Source organism: Melanaphis sacchari, unplaced genomic scaffold (genome assembly GCF_002803265.2).
Source record: "Melanaphis sacchari strain LSU unplaced genomic scaffold, SCAv2.0 Contig484_pilon_pilon, whole genome shotgun sequence".
NCBI lineage: Eukaryota > Metazoa > Arthropoda > Insecta > Hemiptera > Aphididae > Melanaphis > Melanaphis sacchari.
The window spans coordinates 39,415-61,176 of record NW_020271323.1 but is presented as its reverse complement, the minus strand read 5'-3'; the positions used below and the strand labels follow the sequence as shown (position 1 = coordinate 61,176).

At 27.2% G+C, this 21,762-nt stretch overlaps 2 protein-coding genes across 2 annotated transcripts; one reads left to right on the top strand and one right to left on the bottom strand.

Annotated features, from left to right (window-relative positions):
• Window positions 1–221: 221 nt before the first annotated feature.
• Window positions 222–8,926, bottom strand: LOC112598377. The gene is made up of 3 exons (XM_025344804.1): window positions 8,427–8,926; window positions 2,513–3,288; window positions 222–467 (listed from the first exon to the last, which is right to left on the bottom strand). Exons 1-3 carry the CDS (start codon window positions 8,458–8,460, stop codon window positions 408–410), a joined length of 870 nt encoding a protein of 289 aa, XP_025200589.1. The 5' UTR covers window positions 8,461–8,926; the 3' UTR covers window positions 222–407.
• A 2,050-nt stretch (window positions 8,927–10,976) lies between these two features.
• On the top strand, window positions 10,977–12,527 carry LOC112598378 (the record flags this gene model as incomplete). The annotated part of the gene is made up of 3 exons (XM_025344805.1): window positions 10,977–11,163; window positions 11,243–11,569; window positions 12,020–12,527. Coding segments are annotated over 3 exons (1,005 nt in total), but the record flags the coding sequence as incomplete, so codon positions are not given.
• Between the last annotated feature and the right edge of the window lie 9,235 nt (window positions 12,528–21,762).

The window sequence follows — 21,762 nt, the reverse complement described above, 5'->3', positions numbered from 1 at the left end:
ATATCAAAACAGCAACAGCTATTAATTATTAAGTTTCAGTTTTCTTTATTTGTCACTACAAAAATTAAAAACTAACAATTTACTATTTAATAAGTATTCAATTAATCTAAAACTACTATTTTAATAAATTCAATGATAAAACAAATAAAAATAAAAAAAAGATCCAAAATCATTGTAATATTTAAACATATATAAATAAAAAGTAATACATAACACGTAATATAATAATAATTTAAAACATATTAAAAGCAGACTAAATTATCTTGAGAATAATTTTGCTTATGTAACATTAGATCATGGGAGTTAATAGATACAAAATGCTTAAGAATATAATATACTTTTATGTTTAATACATAACTATATAACTTCAGTCAACCCACTTAGTTTAAATCGTCTGAGGTTATTCTTCATGGTGATGATTCAAGGTCATGATCCACATTGCTGCCTTGAGCCATAATTGATGAATCCTGAAAATTCAATAATAGCAGAATATGAAAAACTATTAATTTACATAAAAAATTATATATATGTATATATATTAGTATAAGACTGAAAGACTAAACCAGTCTGGATATTATAATATTTATCCTGACTCTTTATAATACATTTGCTTTGAGTTATTTTTAATCATTTCAATATAAAGTTACATAAGCAATTATATTTTTTTCAGGATAGGGAACCATACACATAAATGTAGTGCATATAATGAAAAACATTATTAATTTAATTTTATATAACCAATATTGCAAAATATTAAATAGTAAAATTGTAATGTAAAGATTACTATTCATATTTTTTTTTTAATTTTAAAAGTAAAAGCTCACTCTTAACACAAAAGTTGGAAATAATTAGTTATAAAATATTTCACAAAGAAAAAGCTACTATCACAACCAAAATAAAATTATATTATGTCATGGCACAAATTCAAAATAATTGTAATAAAGAATAATAAATCATAAAATAAACAAAATTATCACATTAAATTTAGTAATATTTAGATAATATAAACCAACGAGGAGTTTTTCAAAAATAAAATTTTCATTATTTTTATAATAAATAAAAGGGGAAAATGGGAAGATTTATTATTAGTTCTTGATAAAATTTTTTTTTTACTCGTTTTAGTAAATTAACAATTATAATAATTTAAATTTACACTAAATATTTGTTGAAGTATAATCTACACATGGTATAATTTTCAAATATAATGAATTTTTAAGCTATTTAAAAAATTACAAGATTGCTCACAAAATTGTGAATTCCACACAATGTAGTTAAAAAATAAATAATTGAGCATAAATTCAAAATAACTTCAGGTAAGTGTTAAGTTAGAATTTTGACAATACCTATATATATAAAATAACAGCTCTTTTTTATATTTCCTTTTGTGACAACACTATTATAACATTTATTCAATTTTTTTTTTACTGAGTTGTACCAAATACTCCCAACTCCTATGAGTGATTGTTATATTTATATTGTAACTGCACATGAGAGAAACCGGGTAATTTAGCTAGTATATTATAAAGAAGTAACTAACTACTTAGGTATCTTATTCTGTGATCATACCACAAAATCTAAAGTTAATGATATCTGATAGCTAATAATATAATTTTCAAATTTAGCATTCAATTTTATGATTATATCTTAACATTTTTAATTAACTTACTAATGATTTAATTTATTTGTTTACTTGTTCTGATATCAATAAAATTAAAAATAAAGTTTCAACCATTTTTATTTAATACTAAATTTTACTTTTAAAAGAATATTGATTTTGAAATTTTGTATGAATGGGAAAAAGACTATATTTTTAAGTGAGCTATAAGCATTTTCAAACATTTATATTTTTCATACTCTTAACTTAAAAATTAAAATATTATAAAAAACTCAACCAGAGAACACAGATAATGTTCTTAACTAAAGTTTGATAATAGGTCAATTCACTTTAATATCAAAACTAAAAGCACACTATTGAAACTGGTAAATGAAAATTTACTATATCATATGTGTGTTAAGACAGGAGACAAAACTTAGTACTGGTGCGACGTCCTCTTAACCAATTAAAACATTAAATTTATTGAGAATTTATGGATATTACAGAACATGTATTGGTTTATTTGAAACAAATATTTGACATAATTACTATTATAAAATACAAATAAAAATATCTTAAATCATCAAATCAATTAACCCATTTCTATAAACTATTTTGTTAGGTACTAAATATGTAATTTGTATACCTATTTATGTATAGATCAATTATTTATTAATAGTTAAAATTATACTTGTAATTAAGTAAATAAATTTTGAAAAACACTAGAAATAATTTTTATTTTAAAAGAACCTAAAATATAAAAATCAATTTAATAAACTAAAGCTAAGTTGCAAATAATTTAATGGACCAGTCATTAGCTACTAAATCACTTTTTAGAGACAATTAGGTCATTATTGTTACATTAAATGTTTAGTGAATGTTCATACATCTTGGCCACATAAATTTACAAATACATACCATTTGGTTTGCTTGTTGCTCATGAATATTCTCAGTAGCAGGTATTTGAAGCGGTATTTTGACCCAGGAACCTGATCGATTGGTTCGTGTATGATCAATTAAATCCCATCTATCAAAATTAGGTGGCCATAATTTGTGAAAACGTGTAAATCTTTGAAAATAACGCTTGATATTACTAATACTTATCATCATGTATGAATCAATTGATAAGAATAATTCATAATTAATATCCATGACTTTGAAACAGAACTTTAGATAAGCTATGCACCAACCCTCCATTTTTTTACACAATGGAGTCAGATCTGATTCAGTTTCAAAAAAGAATAGTGGCGTATATTTTATATTATCTTTAACGATATATGGAATAACTGACATATCAAATTCATCACTCACGCATATAAAACCACACTTATCATAAGTGTTAGGAATAACATCGTTAAATAATTTTGTATGACAAAATTCAATGAATATGTGAAACTCTTTGACATCCTCAACACGAACAATACAATCTGTGGTTTTAAATGGTGTATTTTCTTTGTATAATTTATCGCGATGAATTTGATTCATTTTATTAAAATATTTAGCTTCAAAATTGTTCATATAAAGAGATTTTGCTGGTGAAAACTTCATAACATTTATATGTAATTGAGATATATATCTCTGAAGCAGATTATTTTCAGCCATTCGCACAGAAACAAATTGCAAACGTTCATCATTAACTATTCGCGTGACAAATGGTAGAGAGCAGCTTGAAATTGTGACCCAGCCAATTTGATCTAAATTGCACATAAAAACAAAACAAAAAATTAAATTAGAAAATTTTAAATTTCAACTATTAGCAATGATAGGTATGTTTATACACAACTACCTACCTAAGTACTGCCAAAATAACAAAAGCTTATTTTTAAAATTTTAACTTTCTTATAAATTAATTATGTTATTGAAAAGAAAAAAGAAAATTTTTAATAAAATATAAAATCTTAAGTGGAATTACTACTGACTGTAAATTTTCTTATAAATATTTTACTATTTAAAAGTAGGTAGATATATAATAAAAAAAAAAATAACATTAACCTTAACCTTAATTGAATTAAGAGCCAAAAGTGCCTAATCTGACTAGACAACATGATCAAATGTTGTTAGCACAGCACAATTTTGGTTTGCACAATAAGTACAATTACATTTAAAGAAAACTCAAGGTAACAACATTTATTTATAACTAACTAGGGTTCTACATTTCTTAAAAACTTAATAAATACTTTAAAACATGATAAGAAATTTACCTAATACAATAATGCCTTTAAAACCCCTAAGTACAAAAAAAGTATAGGCACACAATTATTTAAGTGGAACAAAAACACTTTTTATTTTAAGAAATTGACAATAATAAAAATCCATAATTATAAGCACTTAATTGTTTAAAACACTATACTCGGTGGTTGGGTAGTTGCTAGAGACCAAAAGATTATTGATTTTATACAGAGAATAATAATTGACATATAGTACCAATGAAATATACTTTATAAAACTAAAAACTATTAGAGTAAATATTCAAAGAACAATTTCTTGATTACCCTATGGTAATGGCACCAGTTATTGGCACTCACCACTCACCCAGTCTTTGACAATCAATCTTACAAATCATATTTGATAAAAACCATTTAATTATGTCGTTGTTGATTATCAATTTAATAATTAAAATCATGGACTTTAAAAAACTCTAATGCCTATTTTTTTTTTGCACTACAAATATTTAAGGTAAGTTAATGCAATTATTACAAAAATATTCATTAAAACATACTTTAATTAATTATATATGTTATGAAGTTATATGAAGATTATTGAATGTGAATTATTAAATTGCCAATAACTAGGTTTCTAAAACATAAAGTAACAGTGTTTGACATAGTTTGCCAAACACTAAGTTCATTTAAAATCCCAGTGTTTGGCATACATATTTATTTTATTATTCTTGTTTTCAGCAGTGTGTTAATAATTAGTTGGTAGTTGGGTATTTGTAGTTATGGTTTCCATACCTAAATTTAAGTACAACACTTATAGCATGGAAAATGCTATTAAGACTGTTAGAGAAAGTAACATGACAGTTTATCAAGCAAGCATAGAATTTAATGTTTCTAGGTCTAGTTTACAGAACTTATTAGATGGAAAAGCAAATATAAATGTTAGGAAATTTGGATCAAAACCAGTTCTCGATCAGTACGAAAAGTTACTGGTGAAATGGATAGAAGCGATGTCCAAAAAAGGGTTTCCTATTGTAAGTAGCGATTTATTATCTTTGGTGGAAAAATAGTTAAAGAAATGAAATTGGACACAAAATTTCCCAACGGAAAGCCTGGCAAAAATGGCTAAAGTTATTTATGAATAGGCATCCTTCAATTGCAAAGCGTACTGTTGAGAAAGTTATAAAATCAAGAGCTTATGTAGCTAAACAGCAAATCTTAATTGGTTTTCTTATGTTGAGACATTTTTAATAGAATCTTATTTAAGGGATATCCTGAAGGATCTTAGTAGAATATTCAATACTGATGAATCTGGCTTCATGTGTCCAAAGGAGAAAAAGTTTTAAGTATACGTGGTCAGAAAAATGTATATGAAGTTGTAAGGAATAATGAAAAACAGCAAATCACTGTATTAGTGAATGTTGCTGCAACCGGCATTGTAACACCAACAATGGTCGTTTTTGCAGGTAAAAGATTGCCAAAAGGAATTGCCCAGATTATGCCTGAGGATTGGGCCATGGCCAAGTTAGACATTGGATGGATCACAGGTAAAACGTTTTTTGAATACGTTCTTAATGTTTTTTTTTATCCCTGGTTAGTAGAAAAAAACATCAAACTTCTAATTATTTTATTTCTGGATGGACATGTATCTCATTTAACATATCACCTAAGTGTATTTTGTGAAAGTAAAGGAATACATATAATTGCTTTTTATCCAAATGCTATACACATTCAACAGCCTCTTGACGTAGCTATATTTGGGCCTTTGAAACAAGAATGGGCTAAAGAAGTCCACAAATGGCGTATGCAAACTCAAGAACCATTAAATGAAATGCAATTTTCTCCTATGTTAAATACTGTGATTAAGACCAGGCTAACTGAAACAACAATTAAAAGTGGATTTTCCACATGTGGTCTATTTCCATGGAATTCCCAAGCTATCGACTATAGTAAATGTTTAACTACTAGTTGTGACTCTGAACCTAATAATCCTGATCCAGACAATATACCAATAATAACATCACTAGAACTTAATAATAATTAATAACCAATTAGGACACAATTATTTAGAAAAAATAATTGATAAAAATACATTGCAACAATTTAAAGAAAAATTAAATAATGATTTATGGATGGGACCAACAGAAGTTAAGAATCTCTTTGAAGTCTGGAGAACAAGTAATTTATTATCATCAGGAATAACAGTTGAAGAAGATCAATGTGTTATAATTGACAATTTAACACCTAAAACTTTTGATTCCAAACCAATTTTAAATGAACAAATATTAGAGTCAAATGTATAAACAATAGTTGAAAGTGTAGAATTATCAAATATTCCTAGTTGTAGCACTGCACTTCCTAAGGACCTTACATTTAAAGAGAAAAGAAGAAATACGTTGGCAGAAAAAATGTCTCCTCATACAGGTGGAAAGGGAGTTCCATCACCTTTTAAGAAGAACCTCTTATGGCCAAAAATTCTGAAAAAAAAAACAACAAAGTAAATCGCAGGTTGCATATGCCGTCAGTTGTTATGCCAAAAAAATTCCAAGAATTTGAAAAAAAAAAACTAAAAAGAAAAAGAAATCTGAGAACAATTGAAGGCAGAAAGAAAAAGAAAAGATAAAAAAAATGCTTGTAAGGCAAAAAGAGTGGCAAAAAAAAGAGGAATAGCAGAAGATGAAGATTGGCAGTGTGCTATGTGTTTGTGTCGATATAACCCTGAAGTTATAAGAAGTATAGTAAGACAATGGGTAGAGTGTGATGGTTGTAAAAAATAATTTCATGTAGAATGCATACCAAAAGAACACAGGAAGGATTTTGATTTAGATGTAAATGACAAAGAAGAAATAGAGTTTGTATGTCATCTGTGTGTACCTAATGATGAGTGATGAAGAATTATCTGGTATTGAAGATTTTGATACAGATGAAAATTCAGATGATGAGGCATGAGTTACCTATTATAAGATATTATAAGGTTCCTTTAAAATTTTTATTTAGATATAATTAAAGCAGAAAGAAAATTGTAATAAATTAAAGAAAAGACTAATTACTTATTATTTTTTAACTAGGTAATGATAATTATTTAGAAATACCTATTGTTAATTGTATATATGTTTATTTTATTTTAAGAAATGGAAAGAGGAGACTGATTCAAATTGAAGAAAAAACTAATTACCTATTATTCTTAAACCATTGTTAATCACTTAGATATATTGTTAATTGTATATATGTTTATTGGAAAAAAGAGACTGATCCAAATTGAAGAAAATACTTATTATTTACTTAATTACATATTTATTATAAAAATGTTAACCAAAAATGTTTATTTTTTATCTCAAAGTACCTTTATTATTTTGTTATAAAAAATACAAAGTTAATGGTTTTTTTTATTTACATGTCTTATTTATTCATACAAACCTACCTATGTTCAATAGCACAAAAAATATATTTACCTAGATACGTATGAATAATTATGAAATTAAAATGTTTTAATGTAATGCCAAAGACTGGACTTTTTGTGCCATACACTAGATAAAAACCAAATATATAGACATTTAAAATTAAATGGGTATTTTTAAATAAATATTTAAATAATTATAATCATGTAAAAGAGTACAGAATTCTTCATAAATGGGTTAATGAAATAATATTGTAGCATGATTTTACTAAAGTGGTTTAATATTTAAAGGTGGTAATAAAAAAATAATTGCTATATTGCCAAAGACTGGTGCCGTTACCCTATTTTGGATTTCTTACATTTACATTAACATCTCATATAAAGTTTTAATATATGTTAAAAAATTCCAAGTAAAAATGTTATCATTGAAATTTGTTGTAAGATGGAAAAATTATGTACTTGAAATGTATTATTCTACTTGTTCTAGAGCACTTAAAAACTTATGTGCTTTCCATTGAAATCCACGCCTTAACTTAAAGTCCTTAATATTAACATATTGTTACGTACCGTGTTATTTTACACATATATATTATACAGAGAGGTGACGCGTATACCGATGGAATAATATATTCAAACAGTGTAGCACCAACGGATAGGGCGAACACCTGTACATCGTGATATTTAATATAATGAATAAGACATGATCACACGTCCTGGACTTCTCAGAAATGATGAGTAAACGATAGTGTTAACATTGTACTATTTAATATGACAATTAAGACTTGATCATACGTCTTGTAATTCTTAGAACCGATGAAATCGCAGGAAAGGCACCCAACTGAATAATACATTTAATTTAGAGAGCTCCTTTAGGTCATCGGAAGTCGCACCTCCCCAGTCACCACTCTTGACGGTTAACCATATATAAGGGAGACCGGGGCAAGAGCTCAGCAGACGGTTAGGGATATTCGAGATGCTCAGAGGCAGGTCGTAACACCACTCACACCATCTTGTGCTTATAAAATTGTATTCTTGTACTAGTTAATTGTATTAAATAAAGACTAAAATCTTTTAACTTGCAAACATTAGTATTTCTATTTCTACGTTGATATATGAATCGACGTTGACATAAGGGACGCAACAATATGTATTAATTATAACCGATGTTATGTATTAGTGCAACGGAGACGCAACACCACATATAACACGGTGTACCGACAGACTGAATTACCTACTTAGGTACGTTATAAATTATAATCATATAAATAGTAGGTACCTTGGTTTTCGGAAACAATGGAAGCGGCAGCCATGTTGATGCGTGTGTCTTGGATCACTCGACGATAGTCGGAAATACAGAATACGTTAAAAAAAAACAATAAAATGTGAATAATTAATGAAACATGAAAAACAGCGGTGATGTCGGCTATCTTGTAAATATATATTATTGAATGTGGAGCAAAATGAGAATAGCGGCGACTAGACAATTAAAAAATGGATGTGTGGATGTCCGTACGTGAGTAACAAACACCGATGGTTGACGCCCGACGGTGATGAAGCAAAAAATATCGACAATATCGAAATTTCGATATTTTGTGAGAATATATCGATGTTTTTGTTCTAATATACGAATAATAATATCTCGTACAGGCCGAACCACTTGTTTTCACGACTTGGCATCACGGGATAACTCGGGGCTATTGGATGATATTAGGAATTAGGATACAGGAATCAGAATCGCTTCGAAAATGTCGGGCCGCGTACTTTGTGCACAAAATATCGCCTTCGATAGTTGTAATGTACACGAATCTTAATATGATACGTTCACGGTGCACACTGCGCATGGTACAAAGTATTAAATAGTGCCACGTTGGCAAGTTCGGCCGTCACATAAGCAGAACTGAAAACGCTATACATACATATATTTTATTCTTCCATGCCCAAGCGGAGCGGTACGGTGTGCGCAACACTACCGTGACCAACACCCATAACGCCGTGTTCCAAGTAAATTCGGCGGTTCGGTGATCGCGCGCGGTGCGTGCGTGCAGGGATCAAAATTATCAGACCCATGACATGTCTGTGACCTGTGTTTCCACGAGAGCTTCGCAGCAGCAAGATTTTTGGCATCCTTATCACGAACATGAGCGCGCGTAGTGGAGTAATACGGAGTTACTATCATGAATATATTTCACTTTCGAATTAGCCAAATTCGAATTTCGAATTTTGTATTCGCAACGTTTATTGTACAAAATGAATTTATTCATTTAATTCAAATTTATATCCATTACATTGAACTATTCAATGGCATACATACTAAACATCCATTACAAAGCAAAATGAACTCCCAACTTTTTTTGTCTTTAAACTTATTGTTATATATAAAAGTTTACATTATGACTACACTCAGCAGAATACAACCATGTGAAATTGTTTTTCTATATTAATTATGAAAATAATTACATATAAACAAATATAATAATTACTTAATATGTAAATCGTCTATATTATAGTTATTAAATTACAACGCTTTGCTATTCAAATTGCCTGTTTAAAACTCCTTAAAAATCAAGTATATGATTTTGATGAATTATAATATTATATCTACATAGTACACATTTAATATATAATGTAAATTATGTAATAGTTTTTTTTCAACCCGAAAGTTGGTTTACAACTTTAATTCTCCATCCAGACAATTGTTCGCCTTTTCTTTAAGTTATCTGTTTAAAATTTAAAATTTTATTTTACATATTTATGCATATTTTGTCATTTTTTGACATGTAGGTACTGCATATTTCTGTATTTTACCATTTTTTATTGCATATTTACGATTTTTATTGTATTATTTATACGGGTTTAAACGCATATATACGTTTTTTATTACACAATACATAATATTTTGCTAATTTTAGTTAAAATAACGTAGGATTTACAGTTAAATTTTTAGTCTGTTTAATTTGATGAAGTTGTTTTTTTTTTCATTCGAAAATCTAAAAAATACATTCGTACCTAGTACAAATTTACAATGTAATGCGAATGCTTTTGATATGTTTAGTCACATAATTTATTTAATACAAATATTTTTAATATTAATTTTTCAGATTGAAATTAAAATATGTTCAAATAACTTCAAAAAATATAATATAAAAAATAATACCATTTAATGTAAATACCTATATAAAAAATAATGTAAATAAAATACTTTTTTAATCGATTTATTTTTGCATATATTTTATTTTATAAGACATATTCCTACAAAATAAAAGCATAAATGCATATTTTTGAGTGCATATTCCTTAGGTTTTTAGAGCATATAAATTCGGGCCCTAGTTATTATAGTTATATCAATAATTCTACAATATAATAGATTATAAGTTACCTACCTAATCAGAAATATCTTCAGTATCGCTAGCAGAACACTGATTGCAAACAATAACTCGTTAATATTTGCGACAATACGATAAGTCTTGGCGAATAGTCGGCCATAATATAAACGTATATAATAATATTTTTGAGGAATACCCGCAACCACCGGTAATAAGATTAAAACACAATATAAGAAAAACCAAAATATAAGTAGAAAGCTGTTGTTTAATTTGTAACAGTGCGCCCGCTTAAAGTTTGTGCTTAAGGATTTTTGAAAACTTATGCATTATTATTATTTCTAAGTATGGAGACTAATAGTCATAATTGTAAATTTTGTAATAAAACATTCACACAAAAAAAAAGTTTATACGTACATTGTAGAAAATTTCACGACACCGATATTTTACCAGATAAACCTTTTAAATGTGAAGAATGTGAAATTCAATTTTCAACCCAAAAAACATTAACAGTGCATAGTTATAATATTCATAAAAAGAATGAAAAGACAAAACTACAATGTAGAATTATTTGTCCTGTAGACATCTGTGAAGAAAAAGATTTAAAGACGTATGTGAAGTTGAGAGAGCATTTAACTTATTGTCATGGTTTAGAAATAGAGTATGAAGAAAAACATTTTGGTGACATCTCAGGTAATAATTTTGATATTTTAAAAAGGATTTAAATTTTCTTTTTATTTATTTACTGTAATTATAAATTATAATATTACAGAATTTGAAAAATGGAAACAGGACTTGGAACAACATACATCGTCAATGTATACCCTTGACAGAGCTACATCACAATTGAGAGATGGAAATCTAAGGAATTATTATTACTGTCACAGATCATATAATTATCGCAGCCAGGGAAATGATATTAGACATGTAAAATCTATGGGCAGTAATAAAATCGGTAAAGCTTGTCCAGCAATGCTAAAGGTAACTATTTCTAACTCAGATAAAACTGTATTTACACAGTTTTGGAAGACTCATTGCGGGCATGTTGAAGAAATTGGACGAATTCGACTGGATCATATGACCAGAACATTAATTGCAGGTTATTACTTTCATATTATTTACTTTTATTTTCTAAGTATCTATATGACATAGATGATAGATCATAGATCAGAAAAATTGAAAATTTCAGTTGTCTATAAATAGCTCAAAAAAAGTCAAATTTTTTTGAAAATTTAACTGTATATAGATAACACTGACATAAACCTTTGGTGATAATTTGAAGTATTTACAGTGATTAGTTTTTGATTTACAACCGTATACAAAAATCGATTTGGTCGAAAACTGGTTTTGCGTAAAATTTCCCGTTTTTCTGTTACTTTTTTAAGTTAGGTTATAACCTAGGTTGTATATAAGTACTCTTTATTTATCGGAAAAAAAAATTAAAATAGAGTAAAGTAAATTAAAATGGTGTGATGTATACTTGGCTTTTTATTTTTGTAAACGAACTGTAGTGTAGTCCATACTAATTAGGTATTAAAATTGTTTTTAGGTAAGCTAGAGGAAGGTGTTACATTGACTCATATTTTAGACTCCATTCGAGAATCAGAAATGTCTTCAGACGCTTTAAAACGTTCGTGTTTTTTGGAGCGTCAAGATTTATATAATATCGCACGAGATTTTAACATTAATTATGCAACAAAACGTGATACAAATGATGCGGTTAGTGTAGAACTATGGGTCACAGAAATGCTAAGTTACGGAGAAGATTGTCCAGTTTTATACTACAAAAATCAAGGTGCTAACGATTCTATATTGGACAGTGAAGATTTTGGTCTAATTTTAATGACAAATTTTCAAAAGCAACAAATTGTTAAATTTGGAAATGAAAAAATTTGTATTGATGGTACACATGGTACAAATGCTTATGATATACAATTGTACACACTTATGATTATAGACGAATTTGGATCAGGATGTCCTGTAGCATTTTGTTTTCAAATCGATGTGATGAGCGAATTTTTCAATTATTTTTCGATGTAGTGAAATCCAAAGTAGGCCAGATTCAATCAATTGTTTTTATGTCTGATGATGCACCTGCATTTTATAATGCTTGGGTTAATGTAATGGGTCCTGCTACACATAAGCTTTTATGTACTTGGCATATTGATAGAAACTGGCGACAAAATCTGAATAAAATCACTGGAGGGCATGAAAAAAAAGCACTTGTATATAAAACATTAAGAGTTTTATTACAAATAACATCTGTTGATGATTTTAAAATATGTCTTCAACAAACCATACAGGATTTATTGGATGATCCTAATACCAACACATTTGGTTTGTATTTTGAACGACATTATGCAAGTAGACCAGAATGTTGGGCATATTGTTACCGTTTGCGACTCGGAATAAATACGAACATGTATTTAGAGTCATTTCACAAAACCTTAAAACATATTTATTTAGAAGGAAAAAAAGTTAAGCGTCTGGATAAAACAATAAATGCAGTTTTAAAATTAACAAGAGATAATTTTTTCCAGCGTTTAATAAAGCTAACGAAGAATGCTCCCACTGAAAAAATTAATAAAATTCGGCAAAGTCATAAAGCTAGTGAAGCCATCAAATTTGAACAAATCCAAATTCTGAAAGATGAAATAGGGTACCTTATATCATCATTATCAAACCCAAATGTACAATATCATATTATTAAAGCTGGTGAAACATGTAAATCATGCTTGAAATGTATTCAATGTAATATATGTATTCATACATTTCATTGTTCTTGTACCGATAATATAATAAAATTGAATATATGTAAACATATCCATGCTTGTGCACGTGAGGTATATAAGTCATTTTCTAGTGATATATTACACATAGAAAAAAATACTGAAGATCAAGAAAATATGATGCAAATTAATCTACCATATGTAAATGAAAATAAAATTACACCCAATAATTATAATAATGATGACATTTTTAGTCAAACAAAGGTAATTAATACATTATGTGCAAATAACTCATACAATAAAGAACAAAAAGATCTGGTAAAAAAACACTTGGCTAAAGTAATAGCAATATTGAACGAAGGAAATAAGATTGAATTTCAAACAGTAAATAATATAAATATACAACACAAAATTAAACCACAAATCCGTCTTTATTCTACAAAAAAAAAAAAGTTATCAAAAAATCATATTTCAAAACCTTCAATAAATGAAACAAATGCTATAGTAACTTCACTAGAAAATAAAAATAAAGAGATCACAGTGATTCATAGTGATTTTGATCATAATTATAATGGATAAATTATTATTGATAATGATTTATAAGTACTTACATTAATTTAACTTTGATTTTATTCTGATTATTTTTATATATTTTTGATTAATTTTTTATTGATATTTTATTTAATTGTATAATATCTATTTAATATATTGACTAATTATTGACTGTGATATTTATAATATGAATAGTATTTTTGTTACTTTGAACTAATTTAAAAACTAATTTTTTATTATACTTTTATTATTTTATACTTATTTATTTAATTTAATGTATATTGACTAATTGACTAATTGACATTGAACTGATTTAAAACTATTAATATAATATAAAGTATTTACTTTGATATTTTCTTGAATTTTGTATTTTTGTACTCATTTAATTGAAATGATTTTTGATGTACTAAGTAGATAAGAATAATCTGTGCTATAATCACGGTCATATATTCATGATAGTAACTCCGTATTACTCCACTACGCGCGCTCATGTTCGTGATAAGGATGCCAAAAATCTTGCTGCTGCGAAGCTCTCGTGTGTTTCCAATGTACGGCGTACGCAGCTATCGGCGCTATCGCCACACGTACGAACGATCGAATTCGTGTTTCGTTCGCATGCACCGGACGATTTGAAAAAAATAATCATTTTGTTTTTTTCATCGCATATTGCTGCTGCGTTCGTACGAACATTTTTTAAATATTTTTTTACTAGGTACTTTTCTGTTATATTATGAGATTACCTTGTTTTTTGACAACATCACAATCTCGTTATCTAAGACTATCTAAATGGTCTGTTGCACAGGACTACGGCTATTTTCGCAACTACCGCAATTAGCTGAATGATACCCATGCGTTGCGTTCTAGCGCCACAAATTCACAAATCACAATTCTAATATCTATATCCATGCACATATATTATATAAAACAGTAGGCACAATTTTTATGTATAATAAATACGATAACTATCGGTTCAATTTTGAATGAATTTTTTTTATGTGTTCTTCATGTTCACGTAAATGTCAGGCATAAATTTAGTCCAATAATACTATGTTAGTAAATTATTTGTCATTAATAATTAAAATAAACGTGTAAATTATATAACAAAGTACGGCGTGGCGGTCCGGCGGTCCGGCGGTTTCCAGCTACCACAGCTACCTGAAATCTGTTATCTGACGTTTTTGTACGTTGTGTTTGATATCATTTTTTCCAAGAAATTTATTGGTAAAAATAATTGCATGTACACTAAAATGAAAGGCGTATATCGATTTCGCCAGCTACTGTTTATCGGTGAACAAAAATTTGCTATGTACATATTATGTAAGACGGAGATAACACATGCGGGTACAACATACTCGTACTAAAATGTAAAAAATTATAATAGTTATATAATACTCGTAATTCAAAACCAAAATGAATAGTCTAATTTAGTGGTTCTCAGCCTTTTTTGTGTGACGACACTTTAATGTAGATACATAAAAATGGCGACACACTCGGGCCCTGACTGGGTGAATACTGGCCTACTAACTCAGGTAAACTAAAAAGGTTTGGGAACCGCTGCTATATATTATAAAATACATATACAAGGGGGCAGGATAAACAGTGTCCGGCAGAATCAATGTTTAAATATTATAAACAGTAGTCGGCTGAATTAATAGCTGGCAGAATCGACATGTAGATATTTTAAACAGTAGCCGGCGCAATCGATACAAACCTTTTTCCTAAAGTAGTTTCGGTGGAATCAATAATTCCCTAAAATGAATGTATTCCTAACAGCTTAAACAATAAAATACATACTGTTGTATGTATATATATATATATATATATATATGTTTTAATTATGAAAATAGAAATTTTTGTCACTCAACTGGTTATTTTGATTTTTTTTAATGAAAGTGTACTTCATGGACCAGGTTTTAGGCTTAATTTCAATTTTTTAAGTTAATTGAGTGATTATTTATTTATGAAAATTTATTCTTCAACATCATACGCTGCAGCGCGGAAAAATAACATAGACGTTGAGACGTTTTATGTCCTATCGCTATGAAACTTTGAGAAGTTGTATAAAAACCGAAATTCATCAATAAAAAGCTGTATTTTGTATTAATTAATCATTACGCATGGTTACAATGATTGTACAATCCAACAGTGCTTGTGCGACGTGCGTGCGGTATTCCATGTATTATCTTGATCAGCGCTTCACGTGTGGACGCCGGAACTACTATCATGTACCGTCAATAAGTATAGTCTATGAAAAAAAACCAAAAACATTGATTATATTACACTGATAGTAGGAAGCGTTCACCGACCAGGTGATCGAATAGAGCATAGGTATTTTATTAAAATAAAACCCGCCTCCCCAACAGGGTTGGACTAGCTCTATAACACGGCCCGGGCAAAATAATTTAGAACGACCTTAATGAAACTTTAATAAGTACCCCTAATCAAACGTTTGTTTACTAAAAATGTATCTTCATAATTAAATAAACAATATATACATAGGTACATTTGAATGTTTTTAGATTTAATGTTATACTTTTAATAAATCAAATTTACGCACAATATAATAACAAGCGTCAATAACCTATTTATTTTATTTTAATTCAAAAAAATGTAACAATAAATATATTAATACAGCATAGAAAATAATTAAACTTAACTTTCCTAAACATAACGCATAAATTCATTTTTAACCAGTACTTGGCTTCTTTATTCATATATAATTAATATATTTTTTTATTTTAAAGAAAAGGAAAAACATAAAAAAATGTATATTTATTCATTTTATACTACTAATATACTTTTTAATACTGAACTTATGGACATAAATTAATAACAGAATTATGAGATTATAATACGTAAAGAAGGAGGAAAATAATATATTTATTCTAACTATTATTTATTTATGTATAGTAGGTAATAGCTGGTAAACGCAAATTTTATATTATATATTTATGCATATGAGTAGGCAATAGGCTTATATAAACAAGTCTCATACGGAAAAAATTTCCCGACTACCATTTTTTTCCACATTATATTCATATACCTAAATATAAGTCATTATCATTATCATTTATCATGATATTATATTGTTTGACTGTATGAAACTATTCAAATATAACAAACAATGATTGGTATTTAAAAATTAAAATATTAAAGACTGCATTTATATTTTGTATTACATTAATATAATAACCTACCTATTAAGATAAATATTTTATAGATAAAAAAAAAAAAGATTTAATTTAAATATGTTTATACATTTCAGTTTTATTGAGTTAGAAACTTAGAACATATTATATTACTAAAATAATTACTTACCAGTAATTGAGTAATAATTGATTTGAAGTCGACAGAAACGTCAGAAAATTGGAAACTGGGCACAAACTTATAATATTGAACGTCTAAACTATTGAAGTTTTAAAATAAAACTGTTATAAATCTTATAAAAAATATTATTATTATCGAAAAACAATTTCTTTATCGCATTAACGCGCATGGTACAGTCGGTACAACTACCTATCACATTATACACTATGTCTTCTTTTGTTTTCAAATTTCCATAGTTGTTCTATTTATAAATAATATGACAAAACCATTATTATCAATCGGCCTATCGCGATGTTAAATATGTTCAATCTTTACACTACTATATAGTAGTAATATATAGTTATCTAATTCCGTGTCACCGCATACAATAAGTCAATAAGTGACGTCACGCTACAGTGCGATATTTTTGTTTTATTATAATATTAGAAGATTTATTAGACGTATTAAATTAAAAACAAAACAATTTGAGTGGTCTTTTGTAAATAAAATTACAGCGGCTCACCGGGGCATGCCCCGATGCCCCGGTGGCCTAGTCCAACCCTGCTCCCCAACCACTTAAGCCGTTTTTTTTTATATATTTTTTTTCCTTTCTACGTTATACCGTACGGCTACAACACGATTGCGCAATTTTTCCTTTTTCGAACCAATTAATTACACTACGATTGTGCAAAAAATTTGCAATACGATTACGCCCCAATCTCTTTTTACCTGTTAAAATCACAACACCATTGTGCACCAAATATTATGTGTATATAGTATACACTATAGTACCATATATATATATATATACTATATAGGTACCATAATATATACTATGTATAATAATTTATTAAATAAATTAAAAATATAAATAGTTAATTCTCAATTTTCCTGTTATCTATATTGTAAATTATATTAAAGTCAATACTCAATATTTGTTTTTCGATATTATATTATATATATATAAAATTTAACGAGTAACTTTTTTCTGCATTGATATTTATTTTATCAAATTTTCATTTCGATTTTGAAAATAGAGCACATAACGCTGTTAAAGAAATTTCCTCAAACTGAAGAATTCTGGCATGTAAGTTTCGTTTAAATCAAACTTAGTTTAGACATATCCAAAAAGATAGTCACCTACTAAATTAGTATAAATCAAATTCGGTAGTGGGTGTTTGGCTAAAAAAAATTTTTGCTTTAGGATTTTTACCAGCCAATTTAGTAGAGAATGCGTTTTTATATTTAATTGAAAATACTCCTACATCTAATTTTGGATTTGCCAACTATTTACTTAAAAACTATGTAGAAACCGATGCACAATTTTCACTAACTTTATGGGCAGATAAATCATCAGAAAAAGCTAGAACAACTAATGGTCCAGAATGTTTTCATATCCACTATAATTCGCAGTTTTATACATCACATCCATCTACTTTTCAAGTAATAAACTTACTATTTGGTGTTCAAACTGAAACACATTTAAAAATAAATAGTATTAAACGTAATAAAAAAAATAAATTATGAAAAGAGCAAGAAAACAATATTAAATTTATAATGGATACTTGGAAAAAATTTTAAAATAATAAATTATCAATGAATGACTATTTGCAAGCAATGGGACCATTAAATTTATAACGAATTATTTTTATATGAACAAAAAAAATATTGACTATTAACTATATCTCTATATACATTTAGCATACGTCATGTAACTTAGGAAAAAAAAAATTTTAATCAAGCTAACGATGATAAATTGTTGAAAATTTTAAGCTTGCAATAATTGGGAAGGAAAATTGTGAATTAACTATTTATTTTTAATTTAATTGATAAATGATTTTATGTTGTACATAAATGATTATACAGTTGTATTATGGTCTATAGTGTATACTATAGGTATATGCACATAGTATTTTGGTGCGCAATGGTGTTGTGATTTTAATAGGTAAAAAAGGATTGGGGCGCAATCCTGTTGTAAATTTTTTGCGCAATCATGATATAATTAATCGGGTCGAAAAAGGAAAAATTGCGCAATCGTATTGCACCGACACCGCACCTCAATTCCGTGATCACCCGGTACTGCGGCATGAATTATTTTATTTAATTATCACTACTTTGAAGGAAATATTATATTCTATATAATTTAAAAATAAGCATGCAACTTATTAAAAAAAATTCATTAAATATTTCCAAAATGAAATAATTTTGAGGATAGGTGTCCTATGAAATAATTTTACCTATAACTATAACCTACATAATATAAGCTATATAGACGATTTTTTTTCTCTTAATAAAACTAAAAAATATGATAATTGATTATTATTTTGTTATTTAACTATTGTATTCTGTCATGGAAATAATATCTATGTTTATATAAATCTATTTTTGGATAATTAGAATAAATGTAAACATTTCATGTAAATAAAATTAACAATTTAAATAATAATAATAATAATAATAATAATAATAAAAACAATATATCAATTAATACTCAATCAAAGGGCTTTGCGTCTTTTTGCTAGTTGCGGCACTGATTATACTTGTTTCCATTAATAACTATTTCTGACTGTGAAGGTATTTGCATTTCAATTCTACATTTTCATTCGCAGTTATAGCTTCTTTTTTAAGTAGATAAATATACACTTCTAACTCTGATAATTTTATTTCGAAATTCTTAGACTTATCAATGACAATTAATTAGGTAAGGTTTAATAACTTAATAAAATATGGTGACCGATTTAAACTATAATACAAGTAGTAATGTCTTTGTAAACTACTGACGGTAACGATATGATCGAGTTGCCTTCAAGCATTTGAAGGAGCTTGAAAAAGCTATTACACGTTAAAATATTTATTTTCATAAATATATTTAGAACATGTCATCTCACTTATACTAATGCACAACATAACAAAATCTGTATTGTTTTATGAGTATTCCATGTTAGTGTATTTATGAATGTTTTAAAATTTAAAGTATTTTTCAATTTTAATATGTTCGTATAACATTTGTTAAACCAAAATATTGATAAAAAACTCTTGTGGGCTCTACTTACTAATAATATTATATTCATAGTTTTAAACTTTTTAATTGGTCAAATTATTCTCATAAAATTACAGAGACGAATAATAAAAAACTATTTTTAATCAGGGTTCATTAATCAAGCATTTCAACTGTGTCATAGAAGATTAATTAGTGAAAACGTAGATACCAAAGTAACCACACATAAATATTTTACATATCTACATATAATCCGTATGTGTTCCCCCTTTTTTTTAAAACATTTTTTTTTTTTTAATTCGAATTTATTAACAACAAATTATTTATTAAAAAATTTAATTATTTTTGAAAATATTCTTTTTAGTTAATAAAACACTGTAGAAAATTTAATTATATTAAAAAGTTAAAAAATTAAAATATAAATAAGTAAAATTTCATTTTTACGGCATCGATGTACATCATAGATAATACGTAATACATTTTAAGTTGTAAATTAATGATTAACAATATTTATTTTTATAAGTCAAAAAAGTTGTAAACTTTTCAGTAAAAGTTAGAAGAAAAATATGTAATAGTTAATGAGATATTTAGAGTTGAAAAATTAACATATTAACAATATTTGCGCCCTAACAATAAGTACTAGCACAGCACTATTATTTGTTTACATGATCAAACGTAATGCGATAAACAAATAACAATTTATAATTATATTAATAATATATATTTTTTTTTTTGTTTGTTTGTTAATTATTAATAATTTAATAAAATTGTTTATTAGTTTATATAGTAATATTAAAAAGATAATTAACATATTATTTCATTATAATTTTTTTATCTTTTAATAAATACAAAATTATGGTAAAACAATTTTATGTTTATATAAAAATAGTTCTAAATTTTAGGTAGGTTTGCCCTGGAGCACAAAATATCTTAATCCGGCCTTGAATTATTGTCGATATACCTATATGGGTTAGTGTTATTAGAAGGGTGACTTAAATCGCAAAATTCGGTACCAGGATCATATACGTATGAGCCATGCTAGCAGAACGATCATACCGGTGTCTAATGGAGCTCACGAAGACGCAGTGCTTAACGTAAATAGAACGAGTACGATTTTTAAAATTTCTGTACTTTCTGAAATTCTGAAATTCGTTTTTGAACTTTGAACACATTGTTGTGGTCATACTGTAAGATTATGCTGCAGTTATTATACCTATATAGATGGTGTTGTTGAAAAGGATGATTTGAATCGCAATATTTCGTACCAGGATCACATCCGTAAGATGTACCTTTCTAACAGACGTTCACTCTAACATCGTTTACAGTACAAAGGCAACGTCAAACGAAAATGATAAGAGTGTTAAATACTTTTGTGTTTTATATCTAACAAATATATACATTATGGTTTTGGATATTCGTCGTTAAAATTAATTATAAACTAGTTAATAATAAAAAAAAATAAATTTATAAAACATTTTTTCGTGTACATTTTTATGGGGTGCTTAAAATTACACATTTTTTAAATTTTTTAGTACATAATTTAAACAAACCTAATTAAATATTTATTCTAATAGTATTTAGACACGTATTATAGTTTTAGAAATGTCAATCATTTTGCCTACATAAAAATCAGCCCATCGAGAAATTTCTTGATAATATGGTAATTCACTCAAGTTATTGATTTATAGTTGATAAAATAAATATAAT